General features: G+C 39.2%; 1 protein-coding gene across 4 annotated transcripts in view; it reads right to left on the bottom strand.

The window, feature by feature from the left end:
• Positions 1-321: 321 nt before the first annotated feature.
• TRANK1 (tetratricopeptide repeat and ankyrin repeat containing 1) overlaps positions 322-18,252 on the bottom strand; it is a 59,623-nt gene continuing 41,692 nt past the window's right edge. For all 4 annotated transcript variants that reach the window (XM_082319166.1, XM_082319169.1, XM_082319167.1 and 1 more), the window contains exons 16-24: positions 16,769-16,906; positions 15,892-16,048; positions 15,223-15,311; positions 12,408-12,511; positions 10,654-10,786; positions 9,597-9,742; positions 4,761-7,831; positions 3,073-3,174; positions 322-1,826 (exon numbers count right to left, since the gene is read on the bottom strand). In XM_082319166.1, the coding sequence (XP_082175292.1) occupies positions 1,714-1,826; positions 3,073-3,174; positions 4,761-7,831; positions 9,597-9,742; positions 10,654-10,786; positions 12,408-12,511; positions 15,223-15,311; positions 15,892-16,048; positions 16,769-16,906 (4,053 nt within the window). In that variant the 3' untranslated portion in view covers positions 322-1,713. The remainder of the gene's footprint in view (positions 1,827-3,072; positions 3,175-4,760; positions 7,832-9,596; positions 9,743-10,653; positions 10,787-12,407; positions 12,512-15,222; positions 15,312-15,891; positions 16,049-16,768; positions 16,907-18,252) is intronic.

Here is an 18,252-nt window from a genome sequence, read left to right as displayed (position 1 = left end):
CCTTTTCAAGATGAAATATTTCAACAACTAAATAATACTCTAGCTAATGATGTTTAACATGCAAATGCATTAATTTAAAATGTTGCTAAAGGAGACTACAGTATGTTGGAGACATTGAAATCCCAGAAGTAAAACAACGTCAGTATGAACTGATACCCTGGACCCAACCTGTAAATCTCACTCATGCAGTCAGTCACACATGGCTTTCAGAAAGCATTCAAAAAATAAGACAAGAACAAGTGATTTTTAAAATCTTACAGGTTTTATAAAAGCATTATTATACATTACAAAAAGACTTTTATCAATTAAAACTTACAAAACACTTAAAATGTTGAATACTCTTTTAAGGAAGGATTATCTATATTTCAATATGTACAGGTGTGGCGTATAGCAATAGCCACCAGTGGGGGTCACGATGGCTACATCCAGCTCATGCTGGACTTTGGAGATGGGTGGCAACACAGTAGCCAAGGGCTGTCTGGCCTAGCGACCCAGACGTATTGCTGGTATGCAAATATGACTAAGTCAATCATCTTACTCCATAAATAGTGGACAGCCCACGGCCCATTGAGCTCTCCTGCACGGCAGTGGGCTGCACACCAGGATCTCCCCTTGAGCTGGGACACCTCTCAAGGTTAGTCCTCGAGGTTGAGAGATTCCTTGCCCCAACAGATCCTCGGTAAGTGACTAACGGCATGAAATCTTAGCTAAGTGATATAAAGGACTGATTGTGCATATATAAGCCTTTAGACATAAACTGTTGACCAAGTCTAGGACTAGGACTGGATGCAGCTGCACCCAGACTCCTCTCTGAGAAGGAGTTTAGAAAGCAAGGGGGTCCTCTCTGAACCTCATGACTCAACGGGAGGGTCTCCCTGACAGTTTTGTCTGACCCTGTCCTTTATGCAGTAAATAATCAAGTGCACCCTGCCATCCAATCTTGTTAACTCACTGTCACGTTTACCATTGAACTTTGTTAACTCACTGTTTTATATCAATAAAGTATATGGTTGCTTCTCTCTTACGAGTGAAGTGCACTCTCACTCTATCCGCGACAACAGGCAACAGTTTATATCAAAACTTGATCAAACAGAAGACAATTCATAACTTTCATACCTCTCTAATTAGAAGTATGTACACTGTCAAAAATATGAATGTGTTTAGAAATTACTGTTTTGGTCTATAAAAATAGAAAAGAGAGATAGTCTTAAGTACCTCCAATTTCCAAACATAACAGGAGTCAGAACACAACAGGTTTACAATGGTAACCTAAAAACACCGATTAAAACCTCTTAAAAATCAGAGAAACTATCCTTCTATTTTTCTGAGGGTTCCAGCTCAGAAGAACGATGATGTAAATTAACAGAGAAGAAGAAAAAGAAGACTGAGTGGAAAAACACCCCTGAGATAAGGCAGAAACATTATTATTTTTACCGGCTTGTTTGTTTCTTTGGCTTTTTGTTACTTTCAAGCTACCACATAGGTTTGAAAAGAAATCTGCCCTGTCATAGGTTTTAACAATTACACCATCACCACATAGGTAATTATTTTGACACAATACAAGTGATAAAAAACCAATAGCATAAGTTGCTTTTCTTCTCCACACTCTTCCCATTTCTGACCCCATCCCTCTATTTTTCTTTTTAACAATTTTTTTTATTCCAGAATTAGATTGTTAAGAGGATAGAATAGCCACCTGCATATTTTTTCTAATTACCGTCTCCCACGTCTTCCTTTTTTTCTTGTGTTTTTTTTATAGGCAAGCTCTTCAAAAGCCATGCTTTCATCTTCCACTTCATTTTCCAAGTCTCTATCATGCGCAAAACCTATATTAAAAACAAGAAATTAATGCAGAATGGAAAACCCCAACACCCTGTCCTCTTAATAGTATGACAAGCTATGCCATTGCTATTTTATATGTCAGCAATATACCTTCATATGTGTATAACCATGTTTAAGAAGTATTGGGCTTAACATGACAATGTGCTTAAGAGCTCTGCTAGGAAGCAGAGACTGCTAAGCCGCTTGCTGCCCTAGTAATTAATTTTTAGACTGAAAATCTGTTTCTATTGTTACCGCTTTTGACTTTCTTTAAGAAGTATGTCTCTCTTCTCTCAAGGTTCAGTTCCAGCAGACAATACATTTCCTTACTGACTTAAAAGACAGACTATAATGTTGCTTGTGAGACCATGGGAGCACTCCCATGTAGTCTTATGAACTACATCTTTCTTGGAACAGGAAGGTGTACCACAAGGCTTTATCACAATCAAATTTTCTAAAATAGAGCTACTTTAATGCTTTACGTATAGTGCAATTTGTAAGCATGATCACTTCATTGCTGCCTTTTTATGCAATTGTTGCAATCCCACCACCTAAATACATGCTTAAACCTAAACATACAGGTAGGCACGACGAAGTCTTAAACTTGTCCTCAGAGGTCTGTGATGCAACAGACTGTATCAACGTATGTTACTTTTGGTGTGAAACCAAGTGAAATGGAAGAGAAAACAAAAAAAAAACCAACCGCATATAATATTTTTCCACAGAACTCTTAAAAGCAAGCTAAGGATTAGTTTTGCTAGGAAGCTGGTTTCCAAGAACTTGGATCCACACTGCCTATAAATGCACTGCTGCAACAGAGTTAAGAAACAGCACTATCTTATTGGTGAAGATGAAAATAGCTTCTCTTCTATCTCCCCTGCCCAAGTTTATATCCTGAAGACTGCACTTGAACCATAGTTACGTGCGCATCTGCGTGTGCCTGTGTGCACAAACACACACATATTTTATGAAGGCTGGGACACGCTGAGGGCCAGGGGAGGATGCTTGCTCCATTCTGGCCACCCTGTAACTAGCCACGAGGTTCATGCTCTGTTTTAAAGAGCCACTGAGGAAAGACTGGTTAACTCATGTTTTCCAGAATGCCCCTGTGGAGGTGCCTGTTTCTTGTTGCCTAGAGGGTAAGCGAATATCCACAACACTGCTCACTTGGAGACTAAAGTGATGCTGAGAGACCATTACCGAACAGTGTCCTCTAGGGAGCACAGAAACCTGTGTAATTTTAAAACATACCTTCTTCTTTTATTCTATCAGAGTCCATTTTCTTCAGCCACTTACTAGCTTCATCAATGGTGGCAATCAATTTGTTGGCATGCTCGGTTATTATTTCTTCAGCTGAAATGGAGCACAATTAACATTCTGTAAGAACACTAGCTGAGAGATGGACATCAGCTAAAAGCTAAGCACAAAACGAAGTTACACAGAGCTGTGCTGTATGATGATGCTGCAAAGCAAGAAGTCTCCAGTCACCAGTGATCTCATGTGCAGCCAAATTCATTACTGGGGATGAAGATGCTGTATGTATTACTCCCAATTCCAATCAGCATTAGTAGCACTATCTGAGGAAAAGCTCTCCATCCTTGTGCTGTCCTTTTTAAGGTATACCTGACACTCCTGAAAACATTCTGGTTTATCTATTTTTGGGTATTAAGGTTCCTAGCTTTCATTATCCCTCTGAAATTATACAATTCAAACACGGACCCGAGATGCTGCAGCCCTTGCTTAACTGCACCATTAAGGACTTGAAAAATGCTTGTTATAAAGTGAGGGAAAAGTAATCTCAAAGGCAAATAATTTCTGTAAATATACTTTTACTGAGTGGAAGAACAAGGTAACCTTCATCAAGCAATTGTCATAACAAAATCAACTATTACCTAATTAAGCCTACTACATATATCATATTCATCACTATTGTGGTTCATTGAGCAGAAAGCCAACTAAATAATAAGCAAAACTTTATGGACTTCATCCATATGTAAACACTTTCCACTAGGAGTAAAGATAAAGCTTACACATGAAGACCACAACCTAACTTTTAGTCACAAATTTAATGTATTTCACTGATCAGAGCTGATGAACATATCAAATATTACAGTTTTTCATTACTGTCAGACATCACAGGCAAAGTGACAACTTGACAGGGTTGGTGGATTTCTGCAACTAAAGCCAGTAACAATGTTTTGATTTAAGATGTCACTTTCCCAGAGCAAGTACCCCAAACAATTCTGTTCCTAGGCCACTGATTCAGTGATTCGATTTTGATTGCAAAAATTAGCACAGAATAATGCTTTAGGCATATGATGGGGGGGGGGGGAGAATCAAGTATCAAAATATGTATCTCTTAAGTACTATAATTTACTGGACTTTATAATATCAGGGTTGCCTTTGAGTGCCTGACATCCCACAGATTTGTAGTTAAGTATCCACTTTTGTTCAGCGCTAGCAAAATTACAAGTTCAAGGGCAGCCTAATCAGAGATATCCTTAACCGAAGACTCCAAGTACTTCTAACACTCTACCCCTGCATATCCAAATTACTATGGCTGGCAGAACTAAATAAGTAGGAAATAGTAGAAATATTAGTAAAGGTTACCTGGTCTAATGTAACAGGCTGCTGTCAGACTGTATAAATGCAGAGAACATAGCACATCTGATCATGTAGTTAAAATTCACTTTACTAAAATTCACCACTAGTCACTTTACCTGTACTATCTGATGTATTACTTTGTGCTTGGAAGAGGTGAGAATATATTTTTTTAATATTTTCAGCTGTCTCAGTTCCTCTTTTCATCAGCTACCTGAAATACCTGGAAATACTTTTCTCTTGACCACATTAAGATTTTCAAATGGAGCTTTGTCAGGTCTAGAAGTTTGGCCACAAATGACATTAAATTGTTTAAAAGAAAACTGGAAAGGTCCTACCTTTAGCCCAGGCTTTTCTCTCATAGATTTCTTCTACCGCATCTGAAATCTTCTTAATATTCTCTTTGATTTTTCCCTGGCATAAGTTGGAACCTTCTTTATATGCTAAATGGCCTTGGGTGTAAGTCTTTTCCGTAATGGCCTTCACTACTTCCCGTCCATCATATATTATTGGATCTATCTTTGTTCTGAAAAAGTTGGCATAGTATTTGTAGTCAGCATTATTATTTCTGTGTTCATCTGTGTTTCTGTGCTCTATGTAAGCCGCACTGGCCACTGCATTTCCTTCTGCATGCAACTTTTCTTCCCCACTGCTCTCTGTTGGTGTCACAGGTTCAGAAGTGTCTGCCTCCATGTTTTCTGACTGGCTGAAATAGTTCTCAGAGCTCTGGATAAATCTGACTCCACAGAGGTCACACTGGGTTTGATCAATATCTGCTTTTTTGAAGACGTCCGATAAAAATTCCTCTCCTTCCATTGCAAGAGGCTCAGCTTTGGAGCAGGCCTTCCTTTTCCACTTCACGCACAGAGAAACAAACCGGAAGACACGACGCAGTTGGCGTTGAGCAGATGCTTTCTGTTCTTGCTTCTGTTGCTTGCTGAGCGCAATGACTTCCAGGGGATCCTTTTGGTCCTCTAAGCAATGAACCCTTTCAAGTTCCTTTTCTAGCTCATCAGCGTATTCTGTCTTATCCAAAGAGGTCATAAACCTGTCAAGGTTTATGGGTTCATACAGGATGCCCCGTATGGGTGGATGCCCCTGAGTGTACACAGAGTCCCACTTCCATCGGCAGTCAACCAAGTACTCTGCATCTCGCTCTGTCAGAAGCTCTTGCAGGCTTGCAGCGATTTCTCTTACATGTGTAGCATCGCTCACTCGTTCCACAACCCTCAGCAATCTTTCAGGCACTTTAGAGGGAGAGTCTTTTCTCATTGATTTCAGCATCGCCTTGATTTCAGGAAAGTGGTGGCATAAGAGGGATCTATATTTAGAATTCTGCACCTGGTCAGCATTCAGTAACATCACTAAGCACAGCACTACAGTCCGCTCAGCCTCCCCTGAAGTTATGCAATCAGGATCCTCGAAAGCATCCAGAAGGACATTGAACTTTCCATAAACTCCACACAAAACTTCTGCTAGATAATTGAGATGAAATCTGAAATTCTGTACTGCTGCATATGCGTCCATTGGTCTATAGTCCTGTATAATAGAAAATGTGTCTCTAAGTTCTTTGGTATGGTCCTTGCTTCTGAACAAAAACTCCCAGTAATGAATCAGAGCAATGTAACTCTTTGGAAAGCAGAGAGTAATGTTCTTGGAGAGACGCATCAGGACAGCACAACAGAGAATATACTGGAATTCCAGCAACATGACCGTATTTCCTATGCTTGGAATCAAGTATCTTGTGCATTTCTTGACCAGGACGTTCATAAAACGGAAAAAAAAACTTTTACAGTTTTCCGGGTTCTTATGAACATAGAATTGCTCAAGCGAATTTTCAAGAAGTCGAATGAAGCACAAGTGCATTCTCCCTGCATTTTCAGCATTTTTGTCGGGTAGCAACATACCATGTCTGCCTGCTATTCCTTTGGCCTTTCCTCCTCGGCCTTTACTCTTTGGGGAGTTTTCTGCCTTTGACAAAGCAAAGTTTAGCTCTCTGTTATAATCATCCTCTTCCTTAAAAAGAAGTTTCTCAAATTCTTCAGGATATCCCGAAGATAAGACGAAAACTTGCATGGCACTTAGCCACAAGTCAGTTGATTCTCTTCTGGCTGCAGCATCTTCATTTTTAAACTTAAATGTGATGTATTCCTTCAACACCGCTCTACAGGGTTTGGAAATAATGTTACTGAATTCCAGTATTTCTTTGCATGCCTTTGGGTTCTCAGAGAGTATTCTCAAATGAAAATGATTAGGAAAAAACACTTCCAGGAGGGCTTTACATGATGCATATTTGTCAGCAGTCAGAATGTCACCAAAGCTTTTGCACTGATTCAGTAGCTCTTCAGGGAAAGTGCGTGTGGCTTCCAACAGCAGTCCGTTTATTGCCACCAGATGCATTTTACACTGAAATATTTTCTTTGCTTCATGGCGCAACAAAGGCTGATGGTAATCCTCACATGTTTTATCTTCACAGTTCAAGCCAACAATGAACTTCATACAAATATCAGGGTAATGCTTGTTCAGTAACTCATGGGTTATAGAGCACAACCTGCTTAACAAGTGCTGCTTCAAAGCTGATTTTACCTCCTCTGTGCTTACTGAGAAATCACCTTTTGTCTTCCTCTCTTTTAGACTTAGCTTGTCTGACAAAAACTTGAGAATGGGTTCAGCTTCATTTGGAGATACCTGGCAACTGTCACCTGTTGGGACAATCCCAAAATAGGCAAAGCATGACTTCACCATATCTTTCTCCGCATTGGTGGCTGCTTTCTTCAAACCCCTAACCAGATTCAGAAGTGCCATTAAGCCGCGCATTGCCATAAAGAGGATGTTCTGGCTAGGAGTGCTGCAGCGAGATAATGCAAAGAGGGCTTCAACTGCACCAGCAGAATGATTCAGAGATAAAAACTGACCATATGCTCTGCTCAGCTTTGCAAAGTCCCCCTTCAGAACTCCCTGCAAAAACACAGCCTCAGCAATGCCAGACTTCTGCTGAGTTTGTTCACAAAGTTCAAGGGCTTCTCTTAGGATGACCTCCGTGCCCGCCAGGTCTGATTCTGAACAGCGAGTCACTCTGGCACGTGCTGCAGCAAGCAAACACGATGCACGAAACTCTTTTATAGCTGTGAGGTTGGCTGCTTCCAGAGCAAACCCGTGTTGTTTCATTAACTTTGCAGCTTCTTCCTCTCGACCTTCCCTTTTCAATAAGTCTGCTGTTTGGCGCAAGCATCCACGAGACTTCAGAAACTCAAGCTGATCCTCTATATCAAGTTTTGAGAGGACTCGCATCATTTCCTCAGTTCTGTTCATACGCAGGTACTTTGCAGCTGCTTCCAAATACAACTGATTTGCTGTACATGAGAGTTTGGAAACCATTTGTCCTTTTGTATTTAACATCTCTTCATATCTGAAAGAATAGATACATCAATTACTGCCATAGATGACTAACCTAGACAAAAAAATACTGCATTTTTAAAAAGCCTCCAAAACATTAAACAAATAGCTGCCCCCAGAAGCCCTTCCTTCAAAAAGGCCAACTATTTCAAGTGATATGTCTATTATGTGAAAAACAATCATATCATCTTAAAAGATCTACAGAAAGAATTTAGTTACAACGTAAGGCTGTCTGAAGCAAGATCATTAAAACTTCTGGTACAAAGAAGATCACAAGGTTTACAGCATTAGTGAATTTTTCTCCATGCTGTCAAATCACTGTACAAATTATTTTAATCACATTTTGCCAGTGATAATCTTCTATTTATTAAAGTAAGCCTCAATATAGAATGGTTGTTTACATGAAAAGAAGCCAGAATGAAATAAATCAGAATTTCAATGAATTCTCCACAGGCTAATATAGATAATATTCTGTAAAATTTACATAAACTGCTCAGTTTAGAGAACTCTTTCAATTCTGTCGTATGTATCTACATATACTTTGCTGCTTATTGAGTGCCTGAGCAAAGTACCTGGTTGCATCTTTCAAAACATGCACTTTAAACCACTCAGTTATTAATTACTATTGGCTGATGTGAAATTATTAAGATATCCTCTAAGCCAGTCTTGCAAAAGTATTTTCTCCTGCATGCTGAGAATGAGCAATTTTTTCCTGATGGGTAAGTAAATTATCATTAGCCTTTCATTATCCTCTTTTTCATGATAAACGTGGGAGTGCAGATTTTTGTACCTATGCTTATGAATTTGCATGAATGATTTGGGGAGGCTGATTTAAAAAATCATTAGTTGGTAAGGTGACTTTAATGCTTGAATTTTTTGATCAAACTATCTCTACATACTAAACAACCTTAGTCCTTCAAAAAACAGTTGCCATTACTAAAGGTACATCACAAAGGATTTCAGTGAAGGTGTGTAACTGTAGGCCTTGCTAGAATTCTAATTGGTGTATATATTCTTTAAAAGTCATCAATCAATTTAGGTGTAATGAAAGGTGTGGCCAATAAATGAACTGTTTATGCAAGAATGGGCTAGTGAGGTCACAGGGATGGTCCCAGATGCAAAGTTCTGTCAAAAAGATACTAATAAAATCAGATTATCAAGCACAGTGTGAGGCAGATCTTAACTGCCCTGAGCCAGCACAGGGGAGATGGTATGGAAAAGTTCATCTCAGAGACTGGGACCAAGAATCTGTCAGAGAGGCAGTAAACATTGGTCATTTAAATTACTATTCTCTTCTGTAAGTTAGAGATTTTGAGAGACAAATAGTTTATTATTTGCCACAACAACTGCTGCATTATATACCACACATCTAATGGTTATACTCCTACAGAAGTCAGTGACTAAGAGGCTAAATCCATTACTACTTCACTCTTAAAAGAGAAGTATTAAATACTTCTATTAATTGTTTTTGTCATATTTACCATAAGAATCTAGTTCAGAGGACTGACTGAAGGAGAACTTGCATGACTAGTAATACAGACGAGAAAAAATTCCCAGGAAAATGAAGCTACTCACTGCTCCAGCTGTGAATGCAGTAGAATGCTTTCACCATGTTATCATTACTCAAGTGAGAATTCTGACAAAGTTAATTTAACTTCATATAAAACAAAGTCATCAGCCAAAATGCTTGTGAAAATTTTATGGTGAGCCAGTTGTATTATGTTGAATTTGGAAATGGGAAAGATAATTATATTCCAATACCATCGTGGAAGACATACCTTTCAACTGCCTTTGCTGCTTCTTCATAGAGTTCTTCCTGACAATACATTTTAATTGCCAGATCAAACTCCTCAATTTGTTCATAACATTCAGATGCTTCTTTGTAGCACTGGCTTTTCTGATAGTAAACTGCAGCATCTTTCATCTGCAATGCAGAAGTCAGTAATGAAACTGAAGTGCTCTACCCAGTCAAAACTACATGAATAGAATAAATGTAGTAATTCCATCATGTAGGTGTCTCATAGAGAAGCACACTTTACTAAAATGTTATTAAAGTATCTGAATGTAATCAAATACCTATTAAAGTAACCATCATTAAAACTGAACAGATTTTTAAAAAGCCTTCAAAATATTTGTGTCCGAAAAACTAGAATGTAAAATTAAAGGTATTATACAGGATTTCTTTATACTTTTTATTCACCCAGCTCTGCCTGTTATTAGAGAACACCACACACACTTCTGTTGACCGGCAAATCTTGCAAATTTCTCAGAATCAACAGGATTAAATTAAAACAGTTACGGATGCAGTGTGGGAACCCTAACCTTGTATCTTAAAATTTAAATATTTGAGAACAATTACTTTACATTCTTTTAGTGGAAATGCACTGCAAATACAAAATGTGAAATATCCTCATACACCTGGAAAATTATTGTTAGTACATTACTTAATCCTTGCAAGTTTCAAGGTTCCATTTAGATGGCTTTAATCAATGAAGTTTCAATATCATCAGAGTATTGAATGAAGAACAGCTTAAGTTTCATGAAATCAGTCATGAATCAACTTTCGACTGCAAAGCAGAAATGACTGATGGTGACATTTGAGGAAAGCCAAAGAAATAAACCTAGACTGCATAATTGCATCATTGTCCTCTTCATTCCTCTTCTGGCTATTCTGTGACAAATGCTTCCTCTTGAACAGCCCAGCTTAAAGACTTGTTTTAGTTCAGTTACTACCATGTCACAGAAAAATACTATTACCTTATGAGTAATATGAGGGGGGAAAAAGCTGTAGGAAAAGGAAAGTGTAAGGAGAGGATAGTTTAGAGGATTTAATACCTTTCCTAACTTTTTACACAGTTCTGCACAAAGCCGGAACTCCTTTGATTGAAACAGACATTTTAGTGACAGTTTTGGTTCTCCACATTCCAAGTAAGTTTTAGCCAATGTCATATATTCCATCTGTTTTTCCCTGTAGAAAGTAAGAGAAAATTACCACTTACATCCAAATTAAGTTTAGGATCACATGATCTGTCACTGAATCCAACCAACACTGAGATACTACCTTACAATTAGTTATATTTTGGGCTGATGCTGTTCTGTCCAGAAGTCTGTTCCAGAATCTCACTGATCTGGCAGTAATTTTTTTTTTTTTTTTTTTTTCAAATTCTCAAACTAAGTATACTAGTGTGGTTTTGTGCTGATTCTCTTTTCTAGCTTAACTTGCTCCTTCTTCCTTTCTGCTGCCTAGCCCCAATGCCATTAAAGACAATAATCAAATTTGTTCTCAGCCTTTATTCTGTATAACGAAACAAGCCCAGCCTTTCTGGTATCATCACAGCATGTCTGTTTGTTCCCAGACCTAGTCTGAATTCATCATTCTTGAGCCTGGAGGATCAGAACTGTACAGAGAATTTCATATTATAGAGCACACAGGAATCTTACTTATTCTTTGTACACCAGCATTAATATCTCTGCTACAAAAAAATATGCCACTTTCACAGCTTCATTATTACATATGTTTTGTCAACTTAACATATGCTAATATACTCAATTTCTTCTCCTCAAGTTTTATCCAGTTGACAAGCACCCCAGCTTACAGCCAACTGAAAAAAAGTTTTTTCAGTCCCATCAACAAATTTTCTATGATTATGAAATTTTATGAGTATCCTTATACTTCTATCCAGGGCCACTAATATAAAACAGGTAATTAAAAAAGGTAAAACCTTGATTAACTCCAGCCATAACATTTCTCCAGACCTTCCCCCTTCTCCCTTCAGCGCTAGCTTCTTCTGCTCTGGTCGTTCCTTACCCACTCTGTTATCACTGCTAGTTTTCAGCCTCCCCAGCATGAACAGGAATTAATTCACTTAGGTCTAGAGTCCTCCCCATGAATTTTTTTCCTGTCTTATTTGAGACAAGTACCAAACAGTTTTTCAGCCTGTTCAGGAAACTGCAAATTTTCTCCCCTGTCAAACTCTTGAGCTATTTTGCCCAGTTGACAGCATGAACTAAATGATTCATCTCAAAATCTGTCCCTTTAAAATTGTCCTTTGGTTCAGACCTAAGTTCTGCTTTTTTAGTTTACATTGACTCTACCACTAATTTTACCTCAAAGCTCACATTTTATTAGCAGCTTTTCTTCCCCAATGTACAACACCATTCCTCCTTCTTTGTTAAGTGAATATGCAGTGGGATTAAATGAAGTTGAGCACTGCTGATGGCATATGCTCTTCTATCTATGTCTAAGAATATAAAGCCTCTTGAGGTAATGCAAATCCTGTTGCTTTTCTCTCACATAACCAGTAAGCCCTTTCAATGGCCACATTTGGTTTGGACAGCCTATGAGGTACAACTGCTTTCACTACTGCCCAAAGGCAGCAGTGCCCCAGATCCTGTTGGAACTGTGCTAGACCTTCCAATTTCTTAAATCTCTTTTGCTGCCCACAGACAAAGATGTGAAGACACCTCACCCACATGGTTCTCCAGTGTCTCCAGTCCAGTCCCACAACTGTGGTGGGAATCTCCCCCTGCACACACCTAGGAGGTCTGGCACCACAGAATGACATTCGCTCATCTGCATTTACACTTACCTGGGGCTGCTTTTCTTTGAGCGCACTTTGAGAACAGCATCGTGTGCCAGGGCCAGTTTTGACTTCTCAGCTGCTCCTCCCTTTTGGTAACATTTGGCTGCCACCTGGGGTGAAATCATACACAGCATTCACACATGTACATCCAGGCCATGGCTTATCATATAAAAGCAATACTTAATTTTACAGTTACTGTAATGGAAAACAGAAAGACTGGCAGGGTGCCTGGAGAAGGAAAAGGTAAAACATTGCAGTATGTTCTTAGGACAAAAAGAAAAGCTTTGAAGTCAGTCCACATGTGACTAGCACAATTAGAATTTTAATTATGATGTTTTACATGGAAGTAGTGGAAGCAAAATTCCTGGTAGGCTGATAGAACAAATAGCACGTGCAATTTGAATGATGGCCTAAACCATTAATTGGTAAGTCACCAGGCATCTGCCACATAAATTCTGTTAATAAAAGTAGGAAAACCAATGTGTGCAAAGTTAAATTGAGAAACATGGAACATTTCTTCATGCTCTTACCGTACCAGGCCCTTTCTGTGGTAAGCTAAAGAGAAGCATCGGGAGTTACCATGCTCCTAGCAAGGTTTGCTTCATTATCACCTCACTTATTCTGCAATAGCATTATTTCTTTATTCTATCCATTAATTTAGTATTTGCTTCTGTTTGGAAATTGCACATTGCAAGCCACTCTTAGAAATGCCAAATTCACCAGATAATTTCTTATTAATGTAGCAATGATAAGCAAAGATCAGGGTTATAAAGAAAACAGAATAGCAGATAATATAGCTAATACACTTCAGATTTCAAGATGAAATTTTCTCAGCTGTATGTTTTTTGTCTAAACACTTTTCTGCCCATTCAGGAAATTGCCTTTTTTTTCAAGGGGAGATAAAGACTGTATAGTGGCAGCTGATTATTTTATTTTTTGCCTTCCTATAAATATCTATTTACCATACAAAAAAATTATATGTTTCTATCAGCAAAAAAAATGGAAGCCTTCCTTCTGCCAAAGTATCCAGAATTTTATTTCATAGAATCATAGATTATCTCAAGTTGTAAGAGACCCATAAGGATCATCGAGTCCAACGCGCTGCTCCTCACAGGACTACCTAGAACTAAACCCTATGACCAAAGCATCGTTCAGATGCTCCCTGAACTCTGACAGGCTTAGTGCCGTGAGCCTGGGGAGCCTGTTCCAGCGACCAACCACCCTCTCAGTAAAGAACCTTTTCCTAATGGCCAATCTGAACTTCCCCTGATGCAGCTTCATTCTATTTCCTCGTGTCTTATCACTGGTCATCAGAGAGAGGAGATCAGCACCTCCACCACCCCCCTTGAGAAAATTGTAGACTGCGATGAGGTCACCCCTCAGCCTTCTCTTCTCCAAGCTGAACAAGCCAAGTGACCTCAGCCACTCCTCGTAAGTCTTGCCCTTGAGACCCTTCACGATCTTGGTCACCCTCCTCTGGACACACTCTAACAGTTTTATGTCCTTCTTATATTGAGGCACCCAAAACTGCACACAGTACTCGAGGTGGGGCCACACCAGTGCAGTGTAGAGTGCGACAATCACCTCCCTCGACTGGCTTGCTAAGCTGTGCTTGATGCAGCCCGGGATACGGTTGGCCCTTTTGGCTGCCAGGGCTCACTGTTGATTCATATTCAACCTGCCGTGAACCCAAACCCGAGATCTCTTTCCACAGGGCTGATCTCCAGCCTGTCATCCCCCAATTTGTACATATAACCAGGATGAACCCGTCCCAGGTGCAGAATCCAGCACTTGCTCTTGTTAAATTTCATAGGGTTGATGATTGCTGAGATCTCTAGTCTATCCAGATCTCTCTGTAAGGCCTCTCTACCCTCGAGGGAGTCCACAGCTCCTTCTAGTTTAGTATCATCAGCAAACTTAAGTTAATGTACATTTGATTCCTGCATCCAGATCATTCATAAAAACATTAAAGAGCACTGGCCCTAACATTGAGTCCTGGGGGACCCTGCTGGTGACTGGCTGCCAGCCTGATGTAACCCCCATTTACCATAACTCTCTGAGCCCAAGCCGTCAGCTAATTGCTCACCCACAGGAAAGTTAAAATCACCCATAAGGACAAGGGCAGTTGGTCTAGAGATATCCTTTAATCCCTTGTAGAATAATTCATTGGTGGTGTTGTCGTGGCTGGGTTTTGCTTCCATTCCATTAACTGTCATCCCATATCTGGATTGTATCAACTATCAATTTAGGAAAAAAAGACTGTAAAATCTCTGTAAGGGAACGAAACCATCATTTTGCTACTCTTTCTGCGGTTTTCTTAGTGCTCCCTTGGTTCTTACATGCTCTTCCTTAATGTGTTTTTTGTATCTGTCCCTAATTACTGTCCAAAAAACCATAAAAGGGCTCTGAGATCACCACTCAAATCAATATACTTCCAAGAAATGTTTTCATTTTCCTACAGTAATGTGTAATGATATTGTCAAGCACGTGGTTCAGATTCACAAATTCCAGTCAATTCCAGTTGTTACTAATAATTGTTTTTTCCAACCATCCTTCATTTGTGCACATTAAAATGTTTTTCCCCTCACTGGACTGCAAATTTTTGCATACTGAATTTAAGATTACAGACAATAGGCTTGCTCTCCCTACTTCTGGCAAGTCATTTACAAGTAGTCTGTAGACACCTACACAACTACAAACCACAAAGATACACTGCTACAAAGCAACTGAAGGCTTACAGATAATTTTATAGACACAAAGAAAAAAAGAAAGGTTTCAGAATAGGCAAGAATCCTTATTTCAGATAAACATATGCTCCTACCTCCCAGAACTGATGTTTAGCATAGTAGTCTCCCTGTGCAATCCATTCTTCTGGAGTTGAAGTTTTAGCAAACATGCTGTCATCTAAGTCTAGAAGGTCAGGGGTGATTATATTATGTTAGAATGGATAAAGAACAGAAACCACTTATCATGTACCAAAACTAAGCATTAACATCTCATAATGTTCCAAACTCTTCATGATTTGTGCTCACATCAGTAATGGTAACTATGAGTTAAATACATTTTATCCCTCTCAATCAGCACTGAAAATCAACAAGTTTGGTTTGGTTTTGAAGGACCTTTAAAAATCATGCTTGGTTTTTGGACAAAACTTTGAGTAAATCCATTGTCTTTACAGAAGCCAAATTCTTTCATTTGGTAAATCTTTTAGCTGGGATGGTTTTCCATGAACAGCCTTCATTACTGTGCAGGAAAAATTATACTAATGAATTAGCAATGAAGTTATGTATTAACATATACAACTGATCTTTAGAGCCAAAAGAAATAAGACCCACCGAAAGCAGTGGAAATTTGCAAGGGCAGTTATCAACGCATACTGTTAGAAGGACCAAGGAATTTAACCTTCTTTATTACACAGCCTAAAAGCAAGAAGGCATGAATAGGCTGTTCTGTCTGACAGTCCTTTAAGAAAGTTTTAGGATAACTTTACCTTTCTTTTCATCTGCTTTGACAACCTGAACAAATTCTCTTTCAATGAAATACTTGAAAGCTGGAGCCCGTTTATCACTGTCTTCATCGAAGATCCAAAGATTGACCCTGGCTCTTGTAATGGCAGTATACAATTGCTTTAGTTCTCCATTCAGCATCTGAAGCAGAAAAAACAAACAAACAAACAAAAAAAAAAAGGGCAACACACCAAAATAAAATAAAACAAAATAAATGAAATGCCAGATGAGCTGAATTGTTAGAAAGAAAAATACTTTGCAGTTATAAGAAAACAGTGAATATATACAGAACGAATAACAAATAAGAAAGTATCTTTAAGTAAGCAAGTCTAAATATTAAATATGTGATTTTTCAAATACATAGGCCATTGTCCAGCTAATTTGCATGCAACTACAGCTACAGCAAATCTAGCAGCTGCAGGTGCGATAGTCCATTTTCCTTCTAATCAATTGCACATATAATTACTGATTTTTTACCATACAATCCTGAAAATATCTGACTCACTAGGTTCTAAGAAGTTTCCTTAATTTGAAGGTAGTGACACCGATCTGAAACCAGACTAAATAACAAATACTAACAAACTGATTTGCTATTTGCTTTAACCACAGCTGTTCTGCAAATATACCTAAAAGTCTATTACATGTAATTTTTATTCTCTTATCAAATTACATTTGCAAAAAACCTCTTACCTTTCAAAATCAAGATTATATTATACAAATGTGAACAACCACCAAAAAGATAAAGCAACCTTGATAAACATGGAACTACAGGGTGAAAGTATTTCTTGAAGACATTTCCCTACTTCTAAGATTTAAGAATTTAGTTTATTCTTTCTATTCCCAGTGTTACAAAAAACTCACCTTGTACATTTCTAAATTAAAAGTTCTTTTCTGTGTACCAGTAGCATCCTCTAAAGGCATTTCGATTAGCAATTTGTTTCCTACTTGCACATCCGAACCAGGAGTATAAGAAGAAATGATCTTCCATTCTTTGCTGGCCTAAAATGTCAAGAGAATGAGGTTACTTGTATGCAGCAATCACTACTGCCCACATATGCAAATAAGGTCATGTGCTGTGACCGACCAACACACACCCACAACTGAAGAAGGCTCAGAGGAGATGGGAGGAAAAAAAAAAAAAAGTATCTCAAGGAAGAATGTAAAGAATGACCACAAATTTTCATCAAGAAAGCTGAACTTCATCTCAATACAAGTGGTATTGGAGGGTAACCTTTGTTTGAGATAACACAGCTGTACCAGGCAGTCATCAGGTTGAATAAACAACTTTCCCTGAAATAGCTAGTAGAAAGTAACGTCCTCCTGAGCCAGCCAGACCAACATGGGAGAAGTGAATACGTGGCTCAGCCCAGAGCGTGCAAAAACTGAGCAACAAACAAAACAAACTTGAAAGCGAGCAACTGGCTTGAGCTGGCTTCAAGCTACATATTACTTCCCAGGGACTGCGGATGCGCAGCATCATGATGGTGGAGCACATAGGCACTGCTAATGGGAATCACGTTTGTATTGTGATTTTGCTGTATATTGCCATTGTTATGTTATTGTTATGTTATGCTTGTCTTGTGATTTCAGCTTACTGCTGTATTACTCATCTAAGTCCAGATCACATGCAACACCTAATGTAAATAAGTAAATTTGATATTAAAGATTAAAACCTCCCTGGGTAGACTACAAATTTTCAGCTAAACCTGGAGATACACCCCTACAATGGATAACCCATCTATGGGGAAAAGGAGCAAATCAGGTTACCCTCACTATGAAGGAGGCTCAAGGTTTAGTCCTTGTGCCGAGGATTCTCCTACAAACCCCAATACCGCAACAGGCAGACTCACTGTGGGGGTGCACTGTCTGCTGGACCAGGCAGCTCCCTGCCAGCCCAGGGCAGCATGAACGGTAAACAGTGGTGGGATAATGCTCATGAGCTGCAAACTGTCATGGTAAAATCTGCTAAGACATGTTGGATAGATCTGAGCCTGTAGGTCAGGATGGGCAGCCGCCAAGCTCAGCGAGTTGCAGGCCAACTGGCCTACAACTCACCGAACCTCTTCCTTGTAGCAAGCAGGATCCATACAAGCAGAGGCAAATGCCTGATGTCGTTTGGCTGGTGCACTGAAGAGGCAGTTCTCTGAACAGGGCCCAGATCATTCGCCTTGGCAGGAAAGGGCAGTGGATTAAGAAGAGGGCCATTCGGCACATCATCTTTGGCATGCAAGTCATCTCTGCTTATGTAAAGCATGATGGGGGGAGGAGGAAGGGAGGGGGCAGGTATGGCCATGGACAAACAAAAGGGTTGATGGTATCAGCGGTATCAATTTGGTCAACAGCTT

The sequence above is a fragment of the Platalea leucorodia genome (assembly GCF_965183815.1).
Source record: "Platalea leucorodia genome assembly, chromosome: 1".
Classification (NCBI taxonomy): domain Eukaryota; kingdom Metazoa; phylum Chordata; class Aves; order Pelecaniformes; family Threskiornithidae; genus Platalea; species Platalea leucorodia.
The sequence above is the reverse complement of the archived record's forward strand: the minus strand, read 5'-3'. Positions and strand labels throughout refer to the sequence as shown.